This window comes from Ipomoea triloba, chromosome 11 (genome assembly GCF_003576645.1).
Source record: "Ipomoea triloba cultivar NCNSP0323 chromosome 11, ASM357664v1".
In the NCBI taxonomy this organism is placed as follows: domain Eukaryota; kingdom Viridiplantae; phylum Streptophyta; class Magnoliopsida; order Solanales; family Convolvulaceae; genus Ipomoea; species Ipomoea triloba.
In genome coordinates, this window is record NC_044926.1 from 18,734,746 (window position 1) to 18,757,239 (window position 22,494).

Consider the following 22,494-nt stretch of genomic DNA (forward strand, 5'->3'; position numbering starts at 1 on the left):
AAAAAAAAAAAAAAAAAAAAAAACTCTAACCACGATATTGCACAAGAATGGCATTGTAATTCTGATTTTTTGAGTCTTAAGGGAATGCATTGGCATTCTCATGCTAGTATTACAATAATTCATTTACCTTGTGAGCTTCATAAACTTCTTGTGTGACTGCACAAAACGTTAGAAAGCTATTACAACCACGAGAATCCTATTTCTGTTCAATATCATAAGCAGGGTTAGTATCCTAACCATCAGACAGGATGGGTTCCTCTTGTTCATTTCTAGACGCCCTGTGAGTAGAACAAAGATATAAACATCAAATTTATGTATAAACATATTTTATACATCAAGAAAAAAAAACATTCATTGTAAATATTTCATAAAAGCATATTTTACTATGAAATGGCATTTAGTCACTTCGTTGTAAAACCATAAAGACTGCAACCGTTTCAGAAAAAGAACTATCACTAAGATAAGAAATGCAATACAGGAACGATATTAGCGTCTGCAGAAAGGGCATATCATATATGCATATATGATTGGTTGTCTGCAGAGTCCAATACGGGAGGGTGAAGTTTAAAGCGCCTATTAAACCTGCATTATCGGTATCCCTATGTATAGTTACTCTCCTAACAATAGAAAAGGATCTTACTTCAATAGGATTCTTGCAGCCTCCTGACACTCAGCAACTCGTCGATTATATCCAGGAGTAGTTGTTAAGGCCTGCTTCAGGCCTGAAAACGCCAGCATTATCTTGTATGCACTTTCGAACTCTGTTTTCAGATGATTTTTGGACTTTGGAGGTTGTATTAGCTTGTATTCTCGGGTCTGCACATGCAGTCTAGACTCGTAAAGATTTTCAAATAATGACTAGTATGCAGATATTTGAAGGTGTAAAATTCAAACCAGAGTAATTTATAAAATGGTGATCACAGAAAACTAAAAACTCAACTGATTGGTAGAAAATAACAACATTTCAGGAAAGAAAACAAGATCATTGTGGATGCCATGCTTTGTTTAGCAGATGATAGGAAACACCAGGTAGTGATTTCAACTCTACATGGGTGGTTGTTTCATTTTAAGAAGCCTTTTAACTTTGAGCTGTTGAAATTTTAGTTTCTCCTTATATAGAATTATGCTTGTGACATATTTTCTTGATAATGATTTGGAACCAAAAAAAAGTGGTCTATAAGACAAACCGTCCTTTTTTTTTTTTTGGGTGACGACTGACGAGTGAAACCCGCAGCAACTACCCGAGGGTGCCCATTGGGTAAACCCCGCCTTGTGACCTTAGCCGACAAAGGACCACGAGGTAAATCAGCGTAGGTTGCCCATAGATGACCGGCTCAAACCAAGAAAGGTGAGATTCGAACTCGTGACCATATAGTTACAAGTTTGTATCCTTAGCCATCCTGACTGGAGTTACCCCTCAAACCGTCCTTAATGTTTCCAGAGCATCCAAACTAATATCCTACTTTGATTCAACTCCGGTCTTCCCACTGTTTGGAGTGGGAGAAGGAAGAGGGGTTTTCCCGAGAAATGAAAAAGCCAGTTACAAATGATGGCCAAGTGTCAATCACAGATAAATTACGCCACCTATATTTGAAAGCAGAGTATTCACATGCGCACACACACTACCTTGCAATTTATGCAAGTTAAACAACCTCGGCTTGAAAGCAAGATGGCTGACTGATCCAATATGCCATTTTTCAGACCAAAATATTCATTTTCAATTATTCTGCAAGAAAAAGAAAATTTTCAAAGTTCAAACATCATAAACTGAGAGAATACTAATACAAACCAAAAAGAATTTCTAATTACCAGTGTGATGGATTAAGAATTTGTTGATTAGTTCAACTCAAAAGAGAGATCAATTACTAGCACTAAATTCGGAAATGATGTGAAAATCATGTGTAGTATCTTATGAATATTAGTACATCGATCATGCATCTAGGGAAACATACCTATCATACTCAATATTTTCTGTAGGGGAGATGGAGAGATTATTTGCATTTTCAAAAGCCAACAAATATGCTACGCCAACCTGTTAATCACAAAACAGGATGCTGTCTATACGAAAGGAATGCATAAGATCCAAGCATATTAAATATTGAAAAAAGTATGTATTAGTATAATATAAAAAGTGTAAATTGTATCATTCAAAAGAGAGTAACTTCTCTTGAATGGTTAAACCATTTCCAAAAGGCACACCTTAGCTGGCTCTTTTTTTGGGGGGGTGACTAAGGAAATCCGTAGCCACTACCCGAGGGTGTGAACCGGACAAATCCTGCCTTGTGACCCTAGCCGGCAAAGGACCACAAGGAAGTAAACCAGCCTAGGTTGTCCATAATTGACCGGCTCAAATCACGAGGGCTGAGATTTGAACTCATAACCTTGTGGTTAAAAGTTTGTATCCTTAGCCATTTTGGCTGGGATTACCCCCACCTTAGCTCGCTTTGACTACTACAAACACAATTATCATGAATATATTATGGAAAGTGGAAAAAATGACTTGTTTCAAAAAAAAATGGCTAGAGTAAGACTTACTGCTGCAGAAGAACTGAGACCTGAACTGTCAAGACCCTCAGAACCACAGATAAAACCCGTGATACCCTGCAAAAGTTGCAATGATATTGAAACAATAGAAAATGGTGCAAACCATATCAAAGCATCACAGTGACACTCTTATTCTATGGTGCATGAGTAGAGAAAAACAAGGGAAAAAGGAAAGTTACCAATCAGTTACTAATTGCATGTAAAGATTGAAAGTGAGATTTGAAGAACATACGACTTTAGTAACTGCCTAACTCAGTGATGTGGGATAAAAGGCGATATGGATCCTACCAATCTATAATACAACATTCCTAATGCATAAATGAAGCACATTCATATTTTCTATATTGGTCTTTATGTTCTTCATGTCTATCGTATTGCATTGTCCTAATGTCCAGTAACTAATTCAGATTATTTAAACACATTATATAACCCTCGTCACTGGCTAGACAAGTCCTAAAGTCGTGTAACACCAAAATGCAACAAACACTGCTTATAGATTTACTCATATTACCGTTCTTTAAAAAAAAACATTAAGTATTGTTACAACCTAAGCTATGCAGGTTTCTTTGCAGTCTAGGACAGATCTTGATGCAAGTAAATGAAATATTTGAACCACAAGACTAAGTAACAGAGATTCCAAAATAAAACATCGTTAGGGCACATTAAAAGTTCCTAATGAAAATTTCTAACATCAGCAACCATTTTTCCATTCTATGGAATATTGTGGATGTTAACAGTATGATTGGTTCACAAAATAGGCCTAGAATGATATAGTATTCCAAGGAATAGACCTATTCCATTGTCTAGTAAACCTTTTTATTCCCGGGAATACTATTCTTAGGGGGGCTAGTATTAGGCTATTCTAGAGTTCTCATGAATAGCCTATTTTTGTTGTGTATTAGAAATGTATGAGTGTCAGTGTGTGTATACACACACACACACACACACACACACACACACACACACATATATATGCTTGCTTCTTTTATTATACTCCCAAATATAGGATCTGAATTCTGAACCCATAGAATAAAGCAACAAAGGGAAGCTCTCTAACCTTTTTTAGATGGTTTCCTCTCTTTTGTAATGCATATAAAGCGCCCCTGACATAGTTTCCCCACTTGGCTTCTTCCAGCTCATCCTTTGCTGCATTCGAACCATTTGACTTGGCTATGTGAGCAGGGAACTGAATCTCATCTACACTGTGAAATTAAGAAGTTTCAAGGAATTCTATTTCCGTCTCTTTTCAGAATTGCATATTATTCGTAGAGGGACAAAAAGAAGTTACTTTAACAATTTGTCAGCATATTGATTACTGTTCAGGACAAGAAAAGCAGATGAAACAGAAAAAACGAGAATTACAACATGAGGTACCTGATCCTAACTTCTCCTTTGAACTGCCCAGATTGTAGATATACCTACAAAAATGATATTTTTGTTGACAATATGATAGAAAGCAGTAAAAGAAGGGATTGATTACCTGCAAAGTACTTGATGAAACTACATGTAATAGCAGATATTCTCGAGCAGAAAAACAAAAGAACAATAGCCATCGTGATTTATAACTCTATCTTCTAATATTTCTTTAGCTTTGCAGAAATAATAACGGGACCAATCTTATGATAAAATCAAGCACGAAAAGCATGGAATTTTTCATTTAATCAGTTCAAATTTCCTGACAGAAGTACATCAAAACCAGAAGTTGTCTGATTTTTTTTTTAATCAAAGTGAATTTGTTGCAATATGATATGCACCTTTGAATATGCTCATTCTATTTATCTGAACGAAAATTCATACCTGAGAATCACTGGAGGGAACAAATCCAAGTAATATACCATGGTTGATTGTCATTGCTGTAACAGTCCCACCCTGAAACATATGACTCAACAAGAAGCATTCTTTAGTTCTTTATTTAAGGACTAAAATTGTGACAAAATTCATCACCAGCAATATGAAATTGAACAGATGGGACAAGGCACGTCTAAGAAATATAAGCCATTCGTAAAGGAAAATTCATACAATTAACACCAAGTAAATATGCAAGTTCATTAACTTGCTCCTTTTTTTACGATTTCTAAAAGATTATGCAAGAGAGAACCTTCTTTGAGATCAATCATTAACTTTAATACATTATAAACAAGAGAAGAATTACTGTCAACCGACCTGATGGTCTATGTGAGCTCCGAGTGGACAAATCCTGTAAGGTGATACAGCAAATCTGACTTCTTCACCATCTCTGCCAGACATTTCCACAACCCTCTGTCTTACTTTGTCCAACTGCAACGTTACACAATGAGCAGAACATTTAGGATATCTACACAAATTGTAAGGTCGGTGCAATGCTCACCAGAAGAACAAGCAATTTCAGGCATAAAATGAGACTGCAATTTTCTACTATATATTCATTTGTCAGCACTCTTGATCTTTATTAAATCCATAAAGTTAATTGCATGCCAGAGCTATACATCCCAAAAATTAAGCCAAAGAATGGGGTCAAATCACACTGCAAAAAAATTTCAATTTTACACTTATTTTTCTTTGTACATGTAATGCATTTGTACATACTTCATCTAGTATTTGCATACGATTGCAAAGCTCATTCCATCAGAGTCTTTAGATACTAAATTAAACCATCCACTTTCTAACCGTTTGGAAAAGTCATGGATTATGGAATGTACATATAATCCATAATTTTTACTTCAATGTACATCTTTCACTATCCATAATCATAAACCATAACCATAATTCATAGCCACTAAGGTTAAAACAAGGCCATATATGTGCATAGGCGCAAGAATGCTCACTGGCCAGCACCCTTACATGAATACAAGTTTGCCCGGATACATTTTTTCTTTTGATACATTAGGTTTCCCAACTTACATCAGACTAATCCTAAGCCCCAGAATCCTGCATAGCTTATGTCAGACTAGTCCTAAACCCTAGAATCCTGCATAACTTACATCAGACTAATCCTAAGCTCCTAGAACCCAACAAAACTTACGTCAGACTAATCCTAAGCCCCAGAATCCTGCATAACTTATGTCAGATTAATCCTAACCTCCTAGAACCCAACATAACTTACATTAGACTAATCCTAAGCCCCAGAATCCTACATAACTTACGTCAGACTAATCCTAAGCTCCAAAAATCCAGCATAACTTACGTCAAACTAATCCTAAGCCTCAGAATCCTGCATAACTTACGTCAAACTAATCCTAAGCTCTAGAACCGTACATAAATTACGTCTAACTAATCTTAATCGCCTAGAACCCTACATACATTTTTAATTTCAACATAAATAATTCTGCAGTAAATCCAAACCAGAACTCCTTTAAAGTATACACAGTTAAGGTAAATCATAAAACAATTACTAGCACCAACACCAATTCACACATATATGAAACCCAGACTCTGCAAGACAGAAACAGAGGAATGTAGATACGCATTTCTGAAGCCTGATATGAATGGCATGCACAAAAAAATAAATGGATGAATTGTTATTGAACCCAGAGTGTCATAATGGGATCAAGAATTACCATGGATTGAGAAGGCCAGGTGTCATTGGATCCAACCATGATTCAGAAACTGTGAAAGTGTACAAAGGGTTGCAAATCTGGTGTGCTACTGGGACAGGGATCTCCTCACCGCGGATGCGGAATCAGGGAGGATAGGAGAGAGAGAGAGAGAAAGAGAAGAGTGAGATTAACGAAATTATGGTACGTGGTTAAGTGGTCAAACTCAAATAGGAGAAATAGGTTGTCTGTAGAGGTTGTCACAGCTCCGCCTCAGCTTAATATGATTTTGATTGCTAATATGATTATTTTTTCTGGGTGTACCCAGATTTTCACGATTGAATATAGTGATAAATTCTTTCGTTAAATGGTAGACACTTCTAATATGTGGCATAATTGATTAAAATAATTAAATGGTTATAGTGTCTTATCTTAATTAATAAATGTTTTAATTTCGTAATATATATTATTCTTACTAAATACTCCGTATAATATTACTGACTTTAAAATTTTTACATCAAATAAAAAAGAGTTATCAAATAACTCAATAGTCATAACACCAACAATATCAAAGAGTAACTCTTCATTTCTTGATTATTTTTAATATTTTTTTATAATTTTTAAATTTAATTTTTTGTATTTAATAGTATTTTTGAAATAGTTTTTAAATGTATAAATTTTATGTAATAACACTAAATTAAATATTATAAAAATTGAATGAAATTAATCAAATTTTGTTAACTAAATTAGATACATAAAATGATATGAATGGAGCACACTCTTTTGCAAAACAAAAGATTGCAAATTATTGTGACGATCCATAACGACGTAGTCTTGACATAAAAAGAAAATGTGTTCCGCACGTTTTTGTGTTTTAGAATAATGAACCTTCTAGTGTAGGATAATATATTTTACAAGTTCGAATATTATACTTTATGTGTTAAAAATAAAATTTGTAGGGTAAGATAAATATATTTTATGTGTTACTTTCTCAACCTACTGAAGCAAAGAATCAACAATTGACTCCACTAAGGCTCGAACCCACTCCTATCATTTATGTGGGAGTGTAAACCGGGACACCAAGTGCCACTAGACCCAAAATGATGGACAAGAGATAGGTTAAAAAAAATGAAAATTTTCTACTTCAGGATATAGAACAGTGGAAGTGGTCTAATAATTGCTAATCATGCAAAAGAAGCCGTAAATCGTGGTCTTTAATGACGTATCTATCTTTGATTTTTTTATATTTAGAATATTGAAATTACCAAAACGGATAAGAATATACGGCGCCGTATATGGTTATGCCGGTTTGCATAGGATGCAGCACCACCCATTGTGAGTTGTTATATCGTGGAGAGTTAATTCTAGAAATGGTCCTTCGACTATTGATTTTTATTAATTTTTGTTATCGACTTTTAATTTGATCAAAGTTGGTCCTTTAACTATTGATTTTGTATCAATTTTGGTCCTTCTGTTAAATCTATGTTGAATAGGTGTTAAAATTGAGGGCAAAAATGTAAAACCAAATATTTTAACATTTCTCCTTCACTTTTTTTAACTATTGATTTTGTACCATTTTTGCTATCGAATAAAACAAACAACAAAAAAACACCTAATACAACAATAAAATATACAATAATACTCCATATCCAGTTAGAAAATTTACAAAAAAAAAAATTATTACGGAGTATATATATATATATGGTCATAATCAGGTGTGGTCGCCCCTTAACGTGCGGTCAGTGCGGCCTCACCACTATGTATACAAATATACACCACTCAATGTTAGAAAATGCACCACTCAAATATGCATCATTAGGTACGCATTACCAAAAAACACACCACTAGGTATGCAAATATACACTACACAGTGTTAGCAAATGCACCATTAGTGACAGGGGAATTATGGTGCATTATTTTGGGTGTGTGGTGTGTTTTATAGTGTTTTTGTGTATTTTCATTGTGGTGTGTTTTCTAACATTGAGTTGTGCATTTTCTAACATTGAGTGGTGTGAACCGCACGGGAAGACGCGACCACATTTGAACAGATTTCTATATATATATATATATATATATAATCAAATGAGACAACCTATTTTGATGAGAAGTAAGAATTAATTTTGAGCGTCCATCTTTAGGATGTTTATGGCTGAGATTATTCCTTGATATTTTTTCTCTTTTTTAAATCTTTAATTAGTAGGGATTTTTGTGTAATTGTGCGTGAATTTTAATTTTCTGGCAGATTTTTTTTCATATACTTTTCTTGATTTGAGGTGTTTTAATTTTGGTAGGATTGAATATTCTATTTTCAACTGTTCACAACTCACGTATTCTTTTATCCATTATTCACTGTGGGCTTGTTTGGTTATCAGCGGTTAGCTATTAGCGGTAGCGGGTTGTGTTAGCAGTTATCAAACAGCAGATTGTATTAGCAGGTTTGACCAACGGATTGTATTAGTGGTTTGTAAAAAGATGTTTGGTAAAATTAGCTGTTTAGATTAGCGGTTAATATGTAAAATGACCTAAAAGGACATTCATATTATCATTATTATTATCATTATTATTATATAAAATAAAATTTACAACAACAACAACAACAACAATAATAATAATAATAATAATAGTAATAATAATAATAATAATACAAAACAAAAAAATTATTTAAAAAAAAAAAAGAAGAAGACAAAGGGGAGCGCTCCCCTTTGCAAATCAGATCCCACATCGAATGAATTTGGAAGCGGTGCTCCTCTTCCAAATTTAAAAGCCACAAACGCTTCTCGCGGCGAGAAGCCTAAGGCTACAATAATATTTTTTTTTTTTATATATAAAATTAGAAGTGAGGGGCGTTTTGGGAAAAATTTGTATTTTCCCCAAAACGCCGAACTCAAACGCTGCTCAGGGCAGCGTTTGAGTTTGCAGCGGTTTGGAGCAATCCGCTGCTCCAAACTGCTGCTAACCAAACATAAACTTTGGCGTTTTGACCGAGGTCAAAACGCCAAAGTTGGCGGATCCTCCAAATTCGCCAATAACCAAACATGCCCTGTATTCTCTTCAGTTTTCTTATGTTTTTCGAACCATAGACTATGTTAATGGAGGCACATCTTTATTTATTTTTTATTTTTTAGAGTTTGTTTATGGTGCGTTGCTATTGCGAGTATGTGTGCACATGTGTGTGGTGTCCTGTGCATTTATTTGATTAGCTTAATATCAGTGGGGTTTATTTTATTTGGAAAATTAATTTTTGTTATTTACGGTTGACGAGTTATTGAAATTCTTTGTTTACTAATTTCGAAGTTGTGTCATTTTTTCCTTGTAATATTGCTCACGTTATCACATCGGTGTACTTTGTTGTTAACTTTCTATGTGTTTATTTGTTTGATTACCTTAATTGAAATCCTTAGTCTATGTTGTTTGGTTAATTGCTAATTTCGAACTTGTGGCTTTGTTTTTTTTTTGTTTAACTCTACATTGCTCATTCATTCTATCACGATGGTTTCCCATTTTTAAAAACTTCTTTGCATGGAGACCAAAATTATATAATCTGTTAGTTTGTAAATGCACACCGAAGGTAATTGAAGTGCAAACATCGAATGTAGGGGTAGCATGGGGTAACTAATAATAGATGGTTATCCTTGTCATTATCGACATCAACAACTTTCACCATCATCAACACCATTAGAAATATAACTTGAGGAAATCGCACATCCAAATATGTATAAATTTCTAAGGGGTAAAGTCATTGCCTAACCATAATCCAAAATTGTTCAACAACTATTTCCTCAAGATTCACCATATACAATCTTTATCTCAATATTTCCATATAACAATTTCCTCAATACATATCATAATAATATCCTTATCTTAACTTTTCCATATAACAATTTCCTCAATATATATCACAATATCATCACTACTCAAAATTCCTTTAAACCATAACTTATTCACCAATAGAGAGATTTCCAACTCTCAAAATAAATTCCAAAGGAATAATTCCAATATCTCATAATAATTACCAAGGAGATAATTTCAATCTCTCAAAATAAACACCATATAGAGAGTATCCAAACTCTCACAATAATCACCAAAAATAATTCTTCACATAATTAGTCACACTTTTCTTGTGTCCAATAGTAGTTATTATATACAGTGTCAAGGAGAAATGAATCCAAATGGAAAGTTTCAACTTCCAAACCAATACCAAACCAACCGGACAAATCCATGAACCGGTGGCAAAAACCAAATAGAAAGATCTCAACTCTCATCATCATAATCATATCACTAACCTTCATTATCATAATCACCATTTAATCTATCCATCCAGTCATTAAACCTTAATAACTATCATCAGTCCTTAATCACTATAATTAAAGCTTAATTACCTCCTGAACTCCACTGTTAATCCATCTTTAATGTCAATCTAACCCCATTATTAACCACATCATAACCAATAATCAAAGCTTACATCATTAGATCATCATATTCATATCTCTAACCTTCATTATCATAATCACCATTTAATCTGGCATAGCTTATGTCTATAACCTTCATTATCATAATAATCTCTTAGGATCATTACAACCCCCTCATCTAAACATCAATAACAATAATCAAGGCTTACACATCCGCACCACCGAACGCCTAGTGGACGCACGTCCGGTGCCGCGTCCGCACGTTCGGCTCACTCTTCGCCCAGCCCGGACGCACGGTGGACGCGCGTCCGGCCCTGCGTCCGCACACACGGCCAGTCCTGGACAGTGTGAACAACGCAGTGGCGAACACCTCTTCTATCATCTCCATAATTATTATGAGTACACATATGTAAGTATATCCATATTTTTCAACACAAAGCTCATAAATCCCTATTTCAACTATCAATCATCAAATCTTAAGTGACAAAACCAACTTAAGGGATTTCTTACCTCTCAAGTAGCTTTTAAAACCGTAGAAATTGTTGTGATCCTTTCCTCCAAATTTCCACCGAAGATCCTAAGTAATTTCCACCATAATAACAATATTTTCAAGAATTCTTAGCTTAAAATCAAGTTCTAGGAAAGGATTCTACTCTTTGTAACCGAATAAAATCAAAGTGTTACCCAGTATGGAAGAACTTGTGAAGGCAATGGCTATGGAGCTTCTTGAACACAAAAATGAAGATGAAATCTTTCTCTCTCTTTCCTCTCTGATAGACATATTTTATATCTTTATTTCATGTACATATTTATAATATTTTTGCAATAATTATTTACAATTATATAATAATTATTTAATTTTAGAGTTTAATAATTAATTAGTTAAATAAATATTTTATCTAGTTAATAATTTAAGTTTTGAGTTCAACAAGCCTTTAGCCCAATTTCTTAATTTTATTTGATATTATTTGAAGTTTGAGTCCATAACATCAAAGCCCAATTCCTTATTTGTTTTATTAATTAAGCCCAAGGTATATAATAACCTAATGATCTTAAGTAAACAAAATTAAAAGGAATCCAAATGTTGTAATTTGTTTCCTGCGCAGCTACGTACGTACGAAAGACGGACCGGAGAAGACTTTGTCGACAACTTCAGCGCAGATTTTGACGGCCAAGCTTGGAGGAGCGTCGGTCAACAATGAAAGTAGGGAATTGGATGGCAAAGAAAATTTCACCATTTGGGTCTAATTTTGAGAGGTTCATATTAATTTTTAGATTAATTATTTTTCTCAATTTAAGAGTTTTTTGTTGGGATTAGGAGTGTATAAATAGTAGTGATTTTCTGTAATTGAGGGGATCAGACTATCTGCTTTAATTTATATTTTTCTACAGTTTACAATATTTTCTTTTCTTGTTAAGTTTTCTGGTTCATGGCCCTGCGAGGCTAATTCTTAAACTTGGTCAAGATTATGTGAACCCCGGTTCTCTATACTGAGAGACAAAATTCTATTTTAATTTATCTGCAATGAGTATTTAATATTCTTCTGTATTATTTTCTTAATTGGTTGTTTCATTTAATGACTAGGAGGCCTGCTAGTTAATTATCTGATTCAATTCATAGCTAGATTAGAAAGTGAATTCTTATAATTGATTTTCTTTTCTAAGTAGCAACTATGATTAATTTTATCACGGCTTAGTGTTAATTTTATCATAGGAAGAGTATTAATCTAAATTAAACATAACCGCTTGTGTTTATGTTGTTTAGTTTCGTTGGTTTTTCTAGTTTTAATGCTGCTATCAAGTTAAATATAAGCGCTTGTCTTGTGTTATTTGATAGTTAGGGGTAGTTAATACCGCTTGTGTTTGATTACCTATGACTAAGGAAAAACAGGAATGAATTCCACAATGAATGCTCAAATGCAAGTGAATTTGTCTTGTTGTCGATGAACAGTAATTAAGATCCGGTGGTGAATATTTTCTTAGACCAAGTGTTGAAAATTCACTTGATTTCGTTAGTAAACTTTGGCTTGATTATCATCTTTTCTGTTCTTATTTATTTATTTATTCATTTACTTATTTTGAATGTTAATTTCATACCGAACCCCCCCTATTTAATTTGAACTCATAAATCAAACTAGTTACTCCTCGTGGGAACGATCCTTACTCTCACTACTACGTTTTTAAGGTTTAATTTGGGAGCCTACGACAGCTCGCCACTCTCCAAAATTTCGGCCATAATGGGGGAGAATAAATTAATTTCAAGCTTATATATTTCCCTTATAAGATTAGGATGAAGAAACTTGGAGAGTAAGTCTCAATTTGGAGCTTGGAGAGTAAGTTTCTATCAAGACTTATCCTATAATCTTCCTTGCAAGACTTATTCCATAATCCATCCTAATTAATTAATTTATTATTGCCATATGGTAAATAATTGTGACACTTGTCACAATTTCCATGGTAAATCTTGAAGGATAATTTGCCTTGCCAGTTTGGGATTAAATCAGATAAAAGTTCGGAGGAATATAATTTAATTCGGGAAAATTTCAATACCAAAATTATTCAAAAAAAAATAATCCCGTCATTATCCACTAAAATCGGACAATTGTTCGGTATCTCGCGAAATACAGTGGTACGACGGTTCGTAATAAATTTCACTCTTACAGTCCGTCTAATTTCCTCTGAATTGAGTAGAAAGTTCACGCTTAATCGTATCATGCTCAATAATCCATTTCCTAAGGAAATTCGAAGTGTATATACATCCTTAAAAATTTTACGGTTCGTGACCGGTACGTATGATCGCAGCTTATTAATAACTAGTCTCACTTATAAAAATCCTTTTGAAGTATCGAGAGATCATCTCATGAATGTCATAGCCTAGAGAAATATTTTTCGAACCCTAGACTTATCGGAATAGCTGAGGGGTTACACATGTGTCGTACATATATAGCCAATGTGCACACAACGGGAAATGAGTGTGCATGTCGATGGTCATCTATGTCTTGCCCCTGTGCCACACAGTTGTTGTGAATGTGCACTCAATCATTTGTAAACAACTGTGCAAATTAGTACAACTGTGTGTGCACACCACTGTAATTCAATGTGTATCTACAAAGTATTCTCGTTTGCACCCATTTCAGTCCCCTTGTGCACAGTGCATACTCTACCAACTTACAGACTAACCCAGATACTCACCTAGAACAAACACTACACATATTATCATCAAATAAGTTAAGCATCAAATTCCAACTCCGGAGTCCAACACAATGTTAACACACACAAAAATAAATATATTGTTTCCACAAAAATCACATCTAAGTGAAATGTGTTGTAATCCTTCAGAAAATTGTCTACTGCACTACCAAAATAAATTCACATGTAGAATGCCAAAAAAAAGTAGTGTCCATTATCTAAATTTTCAGTTTTCTGGTGTCATCTTCTTCATTGCATGTTTGTGTTGGCTGGCGAGGTTGTTGAGCGACCCATTATTTCTTCACTGCACAGGGGTAACAAAAAACAATTAACTTCTCTATTCAAGTGCACACAATTAAACTGCTGAATTACAACTAGACCACCACATGATGTGAAAGTGCACAGACATTCACACATATTTTTTTTTTTAAACAAACAGGGATATAATAGATTCACCAACAAAATTATACATGTTGTATATGTGCACACACATTCACATTGCATTTGTTTAAAACTTAATTCCTCTTGGCTACTAATGTTAATTCCTCTTGGCCACTAAGGTAAGTTCCTTCTCTTCTTCTAATTGTTTCATAAGGATTCTGACTAACAGAGATTGGATGAGAAGCATTTGGATGAAATAGAGATGAATTCTTGTCACTTATTTCCTCTATGTATTTAATAGTAAGAAATTAAGGAGAAAGCAGAAAATTAAAATGTTTCAAATTCCTTTCATAGTTTGAACATGTGGCCTATATAATGCACAGACTGCTCGACGGATAACCCAACTTCCGACCCCTAAACCTGCATCTTGTACATGTTCCGCAAACAAATTCGGCTGAACCCTAATCTGGGTTGTGGTGTATCTGCTGGAAAACACACAATTTTTCGAAACATACCTCTGTTTTCCAACTGATTCCTCGATCTTCTTCATCTTTTTTCCACGTCGCCTCGAACCAACCATAGCTTTGTGATAGTGACGGTGGTGGTTCTTCTTCGCTGCAGTTCCATATGCTTCGCACAGCGTCTAGGGAGTAGAATAGTGAAAATCGGGATTTGCCAATATTTTCTAACAGATGATTCAATACTCTAAGACCAAATTGCCCTTTGATTGCTTATTACTAATACAAATCAACCTATTTTTAAGGAATAACATTAAAAATCCTAAAATAAAATCTCAACCATTCATTCCTTTTTTTTTCAATGGCCATGATTATGTCTTATTTCTCATCTAGCTATGATGTCTCACATGAAGGCTATATATATATATATATATGTATATATATATATATATATATATATATATATATATATATATATATATATATATATATTACATTGCAATAAACCAAAAAAAATCAAAAATAAAATATAGGAAAAAATTTTGATTACTTGAAACAATTTAACACAAAATGTAAAAAAAAAAAAATTGACTCATCACATTGTTCCCTATATAATCTTGCGATGGAGGAGGGGAAACACAGTGAAGAAGAAATGTTAAAATATTTGATTTTATATTTTCGCCCTCAATTTTAACACCTATTTAACATAGATTTAACAGAATGACCAAAATTGGTACAAAATCAATAGTTAAGGGACCAACTTTGGTCAAATTAAGAGCTAAGGATAAAAATTGGTAAAAGCCAATAGTCGAAGGACCATTTCTGGAATTAACTCTATCGTGGACCATGGTCCAAAAACGACACTGTATCTTTAAGTAAAAAAACGGTTGTTGTCACATGTTAACGGAGCTCTGTAAATGAAACTACAGTTATATCAAAATAAAACTGTAATTGTATTAAAAGAAAACTGCAGTGTATATAAAATGAAACTGAATAACAGTTTCACATATTTGAGTGTATAATGTCGAATTGAAACTGTAGTTATATCGAAAAGAAACTGTAATTGTGTTGAAAGGAAACTGTAGTGTATATTAAAATGAAATTGAATAACAGTTTCACATATTTGAGTGTATAATGTTGAATGAAACTGTAGTTATATATAAAAGAAAGTGTAATTGTGTTGAAAGGAAACTGCAACGTATATAAAATAAAATTGAATATGTTACACTAATATAGAGCTACTTTACTCCTAACAGCGCGGACGGATGCCGTTTCTTTTCATAAAAGAAACATCATCGTTTTGGGCCATGGTCCACAGTATAATTTGCGACCCATTGTAGTCCCGCGCGTGGAGCCTGAGGCGGTTTGGACTTTGTAGATGTGTTATGCTATGGACCCAGGTCCACCTTGCAAAGTGGATTCGGGTCCATGTTCATAATTTTAGAACATTATATTCACAATTTTAAAATTATATAATTTTAAAACTCTATATTCACAATTTTAGATCTCAATATACAAAATTACATTACTCAATATTCACAATTTTTTTTGAAAATCAATATTCACAATTTTTAAACTCTATATTCACAATTTTTGTATGTAGAAAGTAATACAGAGCACCTAAAGAAGGAAAATCACGCACCTTAAGAAGGAAAGTCACACACCTAAAGCTTTAAACCGATACACTTAAGTTTCAACAACTGACGCACTTTAAGCACACATCACAAAAATCACGTATCTTAAGCACAAAACCTACGCACCTTAAGAAAAAAACCACGCACCTTAAATTGACATATATACAAAAAATCAAATTGTCACCGCATTTTTTTAATCATTATTAACTCTAGATGTTGATTTAGTCAAGATCAATGGCTTTCATCTCACCGCACCAAATCATCATTGACGTTGATAATGGTTTGTATTGGCTTTGAGACCCCTATTTATATTCCTTGTTCTAATTATCCTAAATTGCAATAGGTAATTTATTTTGAACTTAAAATTATGCATAGTATTTTTCATAAGGTTTCTAGTCTCATTGTGATTAAGGTTCTATAAATTTATGGAAGAAAGCCAAAGAGGGAGGAGTGTAATAATCTATATATGTATCTATACTTTTATAAAAGCAATATCCTCCTCCAAAATTTTCCCGTCCAAACGTAGGGGTATATTAGTAATATGGTAATTATTATTATTATTATTATTATAGAATAATATTAATTATTGGTTGTATTTGCTATTATTAAAATCTATGCATATTTTAAGTTAATTTTTTTCCTTTTTGTTTCTAATTAACTACACCGTAATGGTTTGATTAATTTTTGTTTCATATTCTATTGTTTATTTTAAATAGTTGTTTTGTTTTATTCTAATGGATATCAATGGCCATTTGGTTGGTTAGCTTTGGGAATTTATAGTGTGGTTATGTGGTGAATTTTTTATTTCATTTAATAGAATAATGGAAAATTTTTGTAGTATTCGTGTTTAAGAAAAAATTGCTATTATGTTATGTTGTGAAGATGGTAGTTTTCAAGAAATAATATTCATTTTAAGTTTTAGTAAATTTCCAATGTAATGATTATTTTGAAATATGTTAATTTGACGTATTTGATTTAGTACTTCAATTGTAGTTGGCCCCCAACACCATCCAATCTTGGTTCTTCCCCGAGACAAATTTCGTTAACCTAATAAGAAGTTGAAATCCAACAAATATAAGAAAACATGACAAACTTACATAGATACGTGACATGCTTCCTTCGCTCTAGCACAACAAGAATCTTGGTGCAATCACAAAGGAGGTGGCACAAACACTTCGAAACATACAATTTGTACTTGGCCAGATTCCTTGTTAATATTCGCTATAGCTAGAAAACAAACATAGCCACAATGTATATATAGGCCATTACAGGGTGCTCAATTTTGGTGAAACTTGGAAATGATCTTCTTAAGTGCATCTACTACTTGTTTCATGTTGATTCTATTCTCAGGTAAGTTCTGTGTGCATTGAAGAACCAACTCCATGATTGATTTTAGGAAAATTTGCTTCATTGCAAAATTCTTTTCACCCTCCACCACCAAATTGCCATCCACTCTCTGCATAATGTTCCCAGGAAATGATTCAGAAATCCATCTTTCCATTGTTAGATCACCAAAGAACATTTCATCTGTGGGTTTCTTTCTTGTAAAAGTTTCTGCCAAAAGAATCCCATAGCTGTAAACATCCCCCATTGTAGAAACTATTCCAGCTGTTCCATACTCTGAAAATTTGGCATAAATCAAGCAAAAAAATTGATTGAAAATAAAAGTTTGTAAGAAAAGATTATAACTTTTACCTGGTGCCATATACCCAATGGTGCCTAATGTATCTGTTTGTGCAGCCTGATTCTGTAGGGTCAAGATTTTGGCTATGCCAAAGTCACCTAAATGTGCAACCATGTCTTCATCTAAAAGGACATTGCTGGGCTTCAAGTCACAGTGCACCATAGGGTGCAAATAATTATGATGCAGATACTCTAGTGCATATGCCACATCTAACATGATTTCCAGCCTTTTAACAAAATCCAGGCAATAGTTGAAGCTGTAAAGCCACCTTTCCAAGTTTCCATTTGGCATGTATTCAAGAACCAAGGCTTTAACATCCAGGTTGGAGCAAATGCCAATGACCTTAACAAGATTCCTATGGCGAATGTCACGCATTGCTTCGCACTCTGTATCAAAGCTCTTGAATGCACCCCGCGAATCCAGGTTAAACACCTTCACAACAGCAATCGCCCCATCAACAAATTTCGCCTTGTACACTGAACCATAGCATCCACTCCCAATCAAATTACATTCATCAAAGTTGTCTGTTGCCCGGAGCATATCATAGTATGAGATCCTCTTGCGCATGAAATGACGAGGCTCTAGACTAGTTCCGTCTTGAAACTTTGTGTTTTTGCTTTGTGATCTTAACGCCACAATCACAAAAATGGCTATAAGTAGTATCAGTCCAAGTGTTGGTAGAACATACTTTAACAAACTCCTCACTTTTCTTAGCTCCCCATGTTCAGGACTTTCACAAGCTCCAAGCTGCAACCCACATAAAGCATCATTACCCATAAAAGATTGAGTAAAGAAGTTTCTAAAAGGTCCTCCATCAGGTATTTTCCCAGTAAGATGATTGAAAGAAACATTTAAATAGACGAGATACTGAAGTTTCTCCAAGGACATGGGAATGACACCGGAAAGATTATTCTGTGAAAGATCCAAGTATTCTAGGGCTACTAAGCTGCCAAATGATTCAGGTATATGACCATGTAACATGTTTATTGACAATGAAAGATTTACTAAATGTTGTAGCTGCCCTAAAGTGCTTGGAATCTCACCAGTGAACTGATTTGATGATAGATATAACTCTGTAATGCTGCTCAACGAACCGACATTGAGGGATATAGAGCCACTGAGATGATTTGAAGACAAATCTAAAATTTGGATTTTGTTATTCAACCATAAGGATGGTGGCAAACTAGAAAAAAATTGATTTGAATGTAGGTATAATTGTGTGAGTGAAGAAAGATTTCCCAGGCAGCTTGGTATCCTCCCTGAAAGCTTGTTGTTGTGCAATCCCAGGAAATATAAATCCTTCAAATTGCATATGTTGGCTGGGATTGTTCCATCTAACCTATTGTCTCCTAGATTTATCCTTTGCATTTGTTGTAGATTTCCCAATGTTGTTGGAACCATTCCAGTCAAATAATTATCATCTAAGCCAAGCCAGAATAGCTTGGTCATGTTCCCAATTTCAATAGGAATTTGGCCTCTAATGCCACTCGAAGCCGCAAGAAATGTCATAAGAGACATGGATAGATTACCAACAGGGAAGGATCTTGGAAAAGTTCCATTCAATGGATTGTTTCCTATCTGTATAGTTTTGAGTTGCTTCAATTTCATCAGGGAAGCAAGGAAGCCAAGCTCAGGGCTTGATGGATCCTTTCTCAATCGATTAAACTGCATGCTGAGGAACAAAAGCTTATCTAAATTTTCAAAAGTTGTAGGGATATATCCACTCAAGAAATTTCTTCCAAGATCCAAATTTTCAAGTTTAGAGGCATTTGAGATAGAGGGAGGAATGTTTCCACTGAAGTTGTTGATAGCTAGAAAAAGGCCTTGGATATTCGGAAGCCTGTAAGCTAAGTCTGGTGGAAGATTCCCAGAAAAGGTGTTGCCTATAAGAGCAATCTTCTGCAACCCTGATATGTTCAACAATGGCCTTGGGAATTCACCCTCAAAACTATTGAAATTAAGATGAAATGCTTTCAGACTTGATAGGTGCCCAAGTTCATAAGGAATGTCTCCATTGATACTGTTATGCGCAATATCAAATACCTCCAAGTTTGACAGATTGGCAATTGAAGCTGGAATAGTACCAGCCAAGTTGTTCACAAAAAGTAATAATCTTTGTAGTGATGATAAGTTCCCAAATTCACTCCATATATTCCCTGCAAAATTATGCCAATGCTGCAGATTATAAGGCTTTTCTTAATGGGAGATAAGGGTGTTATTCAGGACGGATCCAGAAATTTTTCTGTGTAAGGTTGCAGTTCAAAGGAATTAAAAAATGTGCATGACAAAATATCAAAAACCGATAATATGCTTCTAATACAAAATATATTATAAATTACAATGCAATGTTTATAATGAACTACGAGATAGTCAAGGGCGAAGCTAAAAATATACTTGAGTAGGGCGAAAGCACTATGAAATGCTATACAAATATTTATGACAAAATATAAAATATAACCAATTAGATAAAATAGTTTGAATAGAAAAGACACTATAGAAAAAGTAGACTTAAAAAAATGATTTGTCATGACTAAATCGCAAAATAAAACAAGCTAAAACAAAATAAAATGTTGTTAGTGAGACTTAATCCCAAGACCTATGATATTAATTTTATAAATCAAAACTAAGCTACTTAAACACTTAATATTTTGTATATACATTTTACTTTTATATATAACTTACCACAATTAATATATATATACACACACATATATATATAATTGGTTTCATTTTGTAAATATAAAAGCATAATTACTTAATATGCTTTTATATTTACAAAATGAAACCAATTATATACGAAATACGGATATAATAAACTGGGTTGGAATATACAATACGCATATAAAATAATAACAACCCCAACAACAACAACAACAATAATAATAAGGGAAGATGTCCAAAGGGAGACATAAAACCCTTACATGTCTAGACATTCTCCCTTACTGTCAAGTGTATGATGTTGGTTGCTCTCTCTCTCTCTTTTATCATATATACAGGTATCTCATTTTTACCTCACTACTTGTTATATCTTTTACCTTGCCAATAAGTAAAGATTACTGTCCTTTAATTAGGTATGACCATCGTTCAGTTCGAAATCGGAAGATTCCAGTTCTAGAATCGGAAAAAAAAAAATATTTTAAAAAGAAATAAATAAATAGGCCAAGTGGCCAGTAGGCTGGCACAAAGGCCATGCCTTTGCGCCACAGATTCAATTCCTTTGAAGTTTGAATTGTTTGTAGCAAAATTAAAACAAAGGATTAAAAAAACGATTAGAATCGATGGTTCTAACCGGAACTACTGGTTCATGAATCGGAATAGAAACCTTAATATAAAATTTCGATTTCAATTTTCAATTTGTTGAAATCAGAATTGAACAGTGGTCACGACTTCGTTTAATACACAAAATGTTAAGTAGCGTAGGTGGTTGCTTTAATTTATAGTTAACGTGTAAGCCGTAAACCCGGCCCCTTGGCCCGCGGGTCTATTCCCAAATCTAGATGTTGGGATTGTGTCGGTACATATTACAGAAAGAAATAAAAATACCTGTGAGATTATTCCTCCCTAGAGCTAACTGTTGCAGGGCTGATAAGTTCCCTATTTCTTTTGGCATATTTCCTGCAAATATATATGTTTATGTTTATAGTATTTGCTACATGAAAGATGAACACCGAATGATCTGCACGAACTCAGATCAAACGGTGAAAGATCAGATAAGATGAGAGTTGAGACATACCACTGAGATAGTTTTGTGACATGTTGAGAACTCGAAGATTAGTCAACAACCCAAAAGCTGCCGGAATGTTCCCAGAAAGTTGATTGGTGTCCATAAACAAACTCCTCAGCCGCCTCAACCGCCCAAGTTCTTCCGGGGCATGTCCATAAAAGCTATTGTCGCTAATGTCGATGGAAACCAGGAAAGACAGGTTTCCTATGTCTCCAGCAATGGTTCCTCTGAGACCCATACTAGGAAGAAGCAAGGCTGTCACTCTATCATGCCGGCGGCCGCAGTAAACGCCGACCCAGCTGCAGTGAGAGCTCGTTTCCGACCAATTCGTTGCCAAGACGCTGTCGGGATCCAACAACAACCGGGACTTGAAGGTTACAAGTGCAGCCTTGTCTGTCAGACTAACCCTGTTTAAGGTTGTCGTGGCGATCATCATGGATGATTGCAGTAATCCGATGATGATGAGCAGAAAGTGCAGTCTGTTGTTTCCCATGTCTATCTGGTGAAGGAATCAATTGTCAAGAATTCATTCCAAAACAATTCTCTGTTTGGTTTATGGAATAGATAAGGTCCCGAGAATAGACCTATTTCATTGTTTGTTTTGTCATTTTATTCATGGGAATAGCATTTTCGGGAATGAGTTATTCTCTTTATAGCAGAAATAACCATTCCTAGGGGTCTGGTATTAGTTGTTCACAAGTATTTGGGAATAGTTTTTATACTATAATACTAAAAATACCCTTTAGTATCATAACCCTATATATATATATATATATATATATAATTCAGTTCATGTGCGGTGGGGTGTCTCTCGTGTGGTTGTACGGTTGCTTTAGGTGCATAAGTTTCTTCTTAAGGTGCGTGATTTTCCTTCTTAATGTGTGTGATTTGTATGCTTAAGGTGCGTGAGTGTTGAAACTTAAGGTGAGTGAACTTAAAGCTTAAGGTGCATGGTTTTT

The 22,494-nt window shown here is 34.3% G+C and overlaps 2 protein-coding genes and 1 long non-coding RNA gene across 5 annotated transcripts in view; all 3 read right to left on the reverse strand.

Moving 5' to 3' along the window:
- LOC115997300 (galacturonokinase) overlaps window positions 1-6,284 on the reverse strand; it is a 9,778-nt gene extending 3,494 nt beyond the window's left edge. The window contains exons 1-11 of one of the 3 annotated variants that reach the window (XM_031236832.1): window positions 6,081-6,284; window positions 4,708-4,821; window positions 4,342-4,413; window positions 3,919-3,962; window positions 3,602-3,746; window positions 2,536-2,601; window positions 1,953-2,032; window positions 1,627-1,726; window positions 641-816; window positions 238-278; window positions 128-156 (exon numbers count right to left, since the gene is read on the reverse strand). In XM_031236832.1, the coding sequence (XP_031092692.1) occupies window positions 128-156; window positions 238-278; window positions 641-816; window positions 1,627-1,726; window positions 1,953-2,032; window positions 2,536-2,601; window positions 3,602-3,746; window positions 3,919-3,962; window positions 4,342-4,413; window positions 4,708-4,821; window positions 6,081-6,119 (906 nt within the window). In that variant the 5' untranslated portion in view covers window positions 6,120-6,284. Of the gene's footprint in view, window positions 1-127; window positions 157-237; window positions 279-640; window positions 817-1,626; window positions 1,727-1,952; window positions 2,033-2,535; window positions 2,602-3,601; window positions 3,747-3,918; window positions 3,963-4,341; window positions 4,414-4,707; window positions 4,822-6,080 lie in introns of those variants that run through there. The other 2 variants (XM_031236834.1, XM_031236833.1) reach the window with 2 other exon arrangements.
- A 7,394-nt stretch (window positions 6,285-13,678) lies between these two features.
- Window positions 13,679-14,708, reverse strand: LOC115997628. Its single transcript, XR_004093764.1, has 2 exons — window positions 14,551-14,708; window positions 13,679-13,958 (listed from the first exon to the last, which is right to left on the reverse strand). It is a non-coding gene; the product is annotated as an uncharacterized LOC115997628 (long non-coding RNA).
- Window positions 14,709-17,403: 2,695 nt separating this feature from the next.
- Window positions 17,404-22,028, reverse strand: LOC115996023 (probable LRR receptor-like serine/threonine-protein kinase At3g47570). The gene is made up of 4 exons (XM_031235166.1): window positions 21,545-22,028; window positions 21,355-21,426; window positions 17,823-19,967; window positions 17,404-17,747 (listed from the first exon to the last, which is right to left on the reverse strand). Exons 1-4 carry the CDS (start codon window positions 22,026-22,028, stop codon window positions 17,404-17,406), a joined length of 3,045 nt encoding a protein of 1,014 aa, XP_031091026.1.
- Between the last annotated feature and the right edge of the window lie 466 nt (window positions 22,029-22,494).